This window comes from Lipotes vexillifer, unplaced genomic scaffold, assembly GCF_000442215.2.
Source record: "Lipotes vexillifer unplaced genomic scaffold, Lipotes_vexillifer_v1.1 scaffold2108, whole genome shotgun sequence".
NCBI lineage: Eukaryota > Metazoa > Chordata > Mammalia > Artiodactyla > Lipotidae > Lipotes > Lipotes vexillifer.
Genome location: NW_006778569.1, coordinates 76,350 through 83,430, shown reverse-complemented (window position 1 = coordinate 83,430; position 7,081 = coordinate 76,350). Strand labels below are relative to the sequence as shown.

The 7,081-nt window shown below is 38.4% G+C and overlaps 1 protein-coding gene across 1 annotated transcript in view; it reads right to left on the bottom strand.

Moving 5' to 3' along the window:
• The window catches only part of HAUS3 (HAUS augmin like complex subunit 3), an 11,115-nt gene extending 4,937 nt beyond the window's left edge, over positions 1 to 6,178 (bottom strand). The window contains exons 1-3 of the mRNA XM_007451696.1: positions 5,125 to 6,178; positions 3,696 to 4,135; positions 1,909 to 2,137 (exon numbers count right to left, since the gene is read on the bottom strand). Of these exons, the coding sequence (XP_007451758.1) occupies positions 1,909 to 2,137; positions 3,696 to 4,135; positions 5,125 to 6,033 (1,578 nt within the window). The 5' untranslated portion in view covers positions 6,034 to 6,178. The remainder of the gene's footprint in view (positions 1 to 1,908; positions 2,138 to 3,695; positions 4,136 to 5,124) is intronic.
• Between the last annotated feature and the right edge of the window lie 903 nt (positions 6,179 to 7,081).

Sequence of the window (7,081 nt, the reverse complement as noted above, 5' to 3'; positions counted from 1 at the left end):
GTACCGCAAAAAAAAAAAAAAAAAAAAAGCTAATCGTAAGCCTTCTTATTTCAAGAAAAGTAAGCTAGTTACTCAGATCAATTCTTCCACAGGAAAAAATGTGAAAGGTGAAATGAAGCACTTAAAGAGTCAAACAAAACAAAAGCTTCCTAAAAGCAACAAAGAGATAACAAGACATTAAAAGAAACTACAAGTCCATAAAACAATGCAGATTGGTAAGGGAGCCCAGGAGGTGCTTTACTCAATTGCCAATCTTGGAAAATCAGAATCCATGATTCCTGAGACTCACAGATGAGTGGGAGAAAAATCAAAGTCCAAGGTCCACAGGAGGTGGGAAGTCAAACAGGAGACTCTCTTCATAATAAAGTAAGGACTCAAAGGACACCAACAATCTTGAGGTCAGGATGGCCAGAGGTGGAAGAGCCCTTGGTTAGAATTACAGCCCAGATAGGAGTCACCTGGGTCCTCCGAAAACAGAGTCTGAACCCAGTTTATGGTTCAGAAGTGGTGGTGCCCAAAATATCTAACAAAACATACATGAAGGCAGAAGGCATTTAAGGATCCTTTATCTCATAATGTAAGGGGGTCCCTTCACCAGAAAGATACTGATTTTCAATTTGTATGCCTCAATAAATGATGATCGGACAATTTGGTTATTCATAGGGAAAAAATAAGATGAGAATCCTACCTCTCATGTCATACATAAAAATAAAACTCCTGGTGGATTAAACTTGAGTGAGAGTGAGAGAAAATTATAAATCAGACAGTGCTACGTGATGAAAAGGATATGGACAAATAGCATCTCTTAAACACCGCTGGTACAATATGGTACAACCCCTTTAGAAATCAGTTTGATGTACACCGTAAAACTGAACCTGTTATCTAGCAATTCCACGCCTGTGTGAGGGGACAGCGAGTGGTGTGTGTGTGTGTGTGTGTGTGTGTGTAGGCATGCATCTATAAGACATGCAACAAGACTATACATAGCAGTATGATCTACAATGACAAAAACTGGAAATAATCTAAATGTCTGTCAACAGAACAGATAATTGTGGAATGTCACATAAGAGAATACTAACGATACAAAAGAGAAAACTATAAATGAGCTATAGCTTTACAACTATCAACATGGATGAATCTCAAAATCATACTAAGAAACAAGCAAGTTACTAAAGAATACATTAATACAATCTATATAAAACTCAGAAACATACAAAACTAAATAACACATGGTCTGTATTTTAAATAAAAGAAAGCGAATGACAAAATTAAGCGTAACAGTTACTCCTTGAAGAAGAGAGGGGAATGCTATGAGGAGGAGCATGCTATTACTAAGTGTACACAGGATTTTAGAGATATGAGGGCAATCCTCTATTTACTAAGATAGGTGAAAAAAATACAGGGGTGGTTTTATTTTTCTTAATTCTTAACATAAACATTATATATCCTTCTACATCTGAAATATTTCATAAATTTTTAAAATTCTGTGTACACTGATCAAAACGATCTGAAAAATATATTTATGTTTTATATGAATAAAAATGAGATATGAAAATGTTATTATTAGGGCAATGGGATATGGAGTAATATTTTCCTCATGTTAACATTTTCTTTAGCATCTTTTACAATGAACACTGTTTTTTATTTTTATTTTTTTTAATTTTTTTTGTGGTACGTGGGCCTCTCACCGCTGTGGCCTCTCCCGCTGCGGAGCACAGGCTCTGGATGCGCAGGCTCAGCGGCCATGGCCCACAGGCCCAGCCGCTCTGCTGCACGCGGGATCCTCCCGGACTGGGAGACAAACCCGTGTCCCCTGCATCGGCAGGCAGACTCTCAACCACTGCGCCACCAGGGAAGCCCTGAACACTATTTTTTAAAGTATTTTTAATTACTATGGCAAACACCCACCTGATCACTAAGCAAAAGCTGATTTCCTCCTTGATACAAAGCATCACGAAGCATGTCCACATCATTATTTAGTTTGGACAGAAAGAAAGAATGCTCTTGAGCAGATACTGCTAACTGCTCTTGTACCAAAGAAACGTCCTGTTTTAATTTCTCAGCCACTTCTTCCAGGTTTCCATGGGTTATAAACAATTCTTTTTTCTTATTCTCTCCTTCTAAAAGTTGATAAAGCCTAAAATGTGAAGATCAAAAATTATGGAAAAAAATTCTCAAGTCAGTACAGTTTTCAAAATTATAATCCACTATACATTGGGGCATCTTTGGGGAAAGCTAGCAACCTATAAATATTAATCAAACAACTAAAAACATTCCAACTAAAATACTACCTCATTACAGAAATATGTATTCTAATTATTGTATCTGAATCCCCAGTTTTCCCATCTTCCAAGTTTTAGACAAAAAATTCTTTTTGACTTTAACCGCCATTAACCTACTTCAAACAAACGTTTCAGAGGTACCTCCCTAGAAAACAATTCTTTCACAGAACATAACTATGATGTAGTAGAAACAGCAATGAACTTGAAACAGAAGACCGAGATCTGAGTTCTGGCTGCCATGTAAGACCTAAGTCAAGTCAACCTCTGAGACTTAATTTTCACATCGTAATACCTACCTAATTTTAAAGGACTGTGGTAAACTTAAAAGAGAAAAAATGAAAATATAAACAACGTAAAATGTTTAGAAAAGTAAACAGTGAAGAGCTACGTAAATAGTAATAGTAAACTTGCTACTCCAGTCATGTCCATATTTGCTTGACAAATTAAATTTCTAATGAACCATGAGGTCACTTTAACACTTCAAACATTAATGGCAGAAATATCCTACAAGACTAATGGAAAAATGTGAGGCAGCACCTTCTACATATTTATGACAAAAAGTGTCTGCTCTTTTTCTTAGAATTTTTTTAAAATGTATTATTTTAATTATTTTAACAAGTTGCAACAGGTTTTCTAAAACAGGTTCAAGCCTAAGGCCAGTTCTGTTCTTGTGGAATGTCACTACACAATTCCAGGGGGCACCATTTACACAGAATCATGAGGTCAATGCCACCTCTGCAAGTGTGCAGTGAGGCAGCCCTATCCCTGCCCTTCACTTCATTAATAAGAACACAAAGTGTTAGATGATTTTCTTCTAGCCTAGAGAAAAATCAGGAGTAGCATCGAGATTTCTGAGTCCTTTGACTACTTTAGCCCTCCAATTTCAGTATCCCCATACCATCAATTGCTTAGACATCCAGAAAAGACTGGAAGCTCGCATTCATTCTTGCTGATTCACCTGACTAGACGCAAAAATGAAGTCTTCTCTCCTCTCTACTGCTGCCTTCTCCACATGAAGTCAATTCTCTGCTCTGCAATACTTGCTATACACCCAGCTGTATTCAAACCTCCTGCTGTAAGTTAAACTCCTGCCCCAAATCTAAAAACATCTACCAATAAATAGTGCCTAAACATGAATAAAGACCTTGTATTGTATATTTTCAATCCTCCAACCCATCCACCTCACCTCTAAACCAGCTACTTCCAGATTTAACATAAATGAAAAAGAGAGCAAGAATTAAAAAGGAAAAAGAAACATATAAGAATATAACAGAAAGGTGGAAAAAAAGAATACAAAGGCCAAAAATGGAGGGCAAAGAATTCTCTAAACGTCCACAATTTTAGTTCAAACTCTAGTATTTTACAAAAACGAATGGAAAAATAATTATTCACTAAAGAAACAATGAAGCCTACCTATGAGTAGAATAATCCTTGGTATCAATGGCATTCCTTGGATTTATCTGCTGAGATACAGATGGGTCTGTCAGCACTTCTAATTGGTGGTGGAGCATCAAATTACTTTGACTAAGTTCTTGAACCAAGTTTTCAAGCTGACGATATATGTCCAAATGCCTTCTCAATTCAATTTCATATGATAATTGTACAAGTTCAAATGATGCCTTTTGCTTTATCAACTGATTTAAAACTAACTCTTGTCTTGCTGTGTAATAGTCTTGTTTAGCAATCTGCAGATCGAAATCTCCCTTTACGACTGGCATATTCAGTAACTGGGCATTCTCTCTTACCACAGCAGGCAAAATTTTGTCTTTTATATGAGTGATTTGTTCTTCAAGTTTCAGAATCTCACTGTTCAAGCCAGAAATTTTAGCATCCAAAATATCTTTGCCAAGAGCCTACACAAAGAAAACAATTACATTTCAAACTGTAAGTGTAAAGTTGAAATAGTTTTAAAATTATTTTCACTTTCCATCTTAGGTTATCAGATAACATACTCACTAATAAAAACTTATTTCATATTAGCAGAAGCCAAAATCACAGTTCAAAAAAGCAAAGTGTAGACTAAGCCAAGGGTAAAGCCATTATGAATTGCTAACTGTTAATGCTATTACTACTATGTAAAATACTAGACACAGTCCTGGACATCTTGTCCAGACACAAAACAGACATCTTGTCATGTTTGTCTTAATAAAAATCACACTACTCACCGAATGCTAACGTATACTATTTAAGTTTTTCTTAAAATTAAAATAATCTCAGTAGCTACTCTCCCAGCCTGCCTGTTGATTTCAGCACTTCTACAGAATAACAGGACTTCACACATCATTCCAAAGTTTGTGTCAGTTATAGGTATTCAGCTTCAGAAAAGCTGTTATTTTTACTCAACTGTCTAGTGGTTACATTACCAAGAAAGCAAGCTTCCCAAGAGTGCAGATGGCTAACTATAATACATCTATACATTCTTAGAAAAGAATCAGGGTTTCAATCCACTGAACTGCATCTCTAACTTCATTAGCACCATCCTCTGGTCAGCGCAAACAAGGCAGAAAACCCGTAACACAGCAATAAGGCTCTTTACCCATTCATCATAAAAAAGGAAATGTCAGGGTCACCTGTATCTGAACCAACACAGAAAGCAAAAGTACTTTTGTTTAAAATGAGCTAGATAATGTGGTCGGGTTATAATTACTATTTCCGCCCTCGGCTAATATGAAGATCTATTTGTACGAAACAATGACACAGATCACAACTTAACACTGAACAAACAGAAAATAAGAGACTGTGATTCCTTATTATGTCCCCCTTTCTAAAGACTTTACTATCAGTATTACTCCATTATCAACAACCACTTCAATAGGAATCCAGTCTCATTTCTCATGTTTACCTTGCTAGTGAGGCTATGAAGATTCTCCTCTGCCCATTTTATACTTGACTTCAGGCTCAAATTTCTTGCTTTCAAGTGAATTAACTGATGTTGAGCACAAATATATGCCAGCTGCAGCCTAGCCATCTCTAGCCGTCTCTCCTCGAGAACTGCTTGATTACCGCACACACAGGACGCTTGCATATCTAACAGCTGAAAATTTTCTTCGTTTGAACTTTCAACTACTTCATGTACACCTTGAAAGAACTGCTGTTTGGTAAATAAGGTTAAGGCTGCTGTGCTCTGCTCTTCTTGGCTTAGATATTTTTCCAATGAAAATTGGGAGAGAAACACCAGTGGATTTGTTCCTTGACTCAAATTCGAACGTCTGAAGAACACCAGTAATTCTGCGACTCCATCAGTAAGGGCGTGAAGCTCATTACTGATCTTAGTATTGGCAGCATTTAGAATTCGCTGACTCTGCTTCAGCTTTTTACTGGCTGCTCCTTCTTTAGCATTTAACCTCAGAGATTTGTGGCTAGTTACTGAAGCCATCAACTGGCATTTATTACGTCGCTGAATTTTCAGGTTCTTTAATTTCTGCAGAGTTTGAACCTCATCCTCTAATTTCTCCAGCTCTTTGTCATTCAGGGTAGGTGTCTTCAAATCAGAAGCTTTACAGGTATTAAGAACTTCATCCAACGCTGCTCCTTCTAGGATGGGCTTGCCTGATTTCTGAAGAATGCTAAAAGCTTCCAATTCCTCTTCAGATAATACATTCCGTTCACTCACATTCCCACAAAACCACTTCAAAAATGATTCATTTTCAACAGTCTCAAACAACCAGTCAAAATCTTCCCCATTAAGAATATCAGCTTTGGGATAATCAATTTTTTTTAACGTTTCCACAAACTCCTTTCCACAACTCATGGTTTAACTACCTGAATGTTTGGTAACTGATAAGGCTTTATGGTGTTGATATTTAGAAAATGAATCCAAATACATACAAAACTAATTTTATGTTAAGTCCATAGAGAAGGGAGAAAGATATTTTTAGACTCTACAATAATTTCTCCTGGGGGGGGAAAAAAAACAAGTGTTAGACCACAAATAGGGCGACCATATCTTTGAAAGGATGATACAGCTAAACATCACAAGATACAGTTGTAGCCGGAAAGTCTGCTGAAGATAAACAATTAGGGTATTACTTAGAACAATGCAACAGTAATGAAAACCTAATTAACAAGGAAATCCTATTTTTTCCAAAGATAACACGGTTTAAAATACGTTGTATTTTGTAGAGCAGCAGTTCAGTTTTTAATTCAAAATACATGGATGTAAATATGTCCAAGCCATCACGCGGCTAAGCAGCCTCTTTTCCCTGTCCTTCCTGAGAAAATAGAAATAAATATGGTAAGATTTTTGAGGAAGAGTCAACTGAATATTTACCTGAATGACTCAGTCAGCATCCGCATTCACGCAAGAACAGAAGTCAGATACGACGAACCTAGTGCAGAGAAAATCAGGTTTAAGGTTTAAGAACCACCCCCGACGTGAGAAGAGCCAAAGGACTGAGCAGTCGTTCAATAAAGGTACTTCAGGCATTTATTATTTTCAGCACAGGGACCACCTGTCCACGCTGCGAACTCCAGGGACGGAAACAGGAAGCACAGAGGAGGGCCCCAGTAACACATCTGCGGCACTCGGTGATTTGGGGTGATGCATTCAGCGATGACTGGTACGCGCGTCAATAAACTACTCGTCCAACAGAGGCCGCCGAATCGGCGCCAAGACAAACTGCACAAACCTCAGGCGGGTGGCCGGCCGGCCGGCCTGCGGGGCTCAGGTTCGCCCTCCCGCGTCCTAGCAGCGCCTCAGGGTCGGGCCTGGACGGGCGGGGCCCCGGCGCTGCCCCCCCGCGCCCGCACTGGAGCCCCCCCGTTTCCGGCCGCGCCTCTCACTAGCGCCCCCGACACCC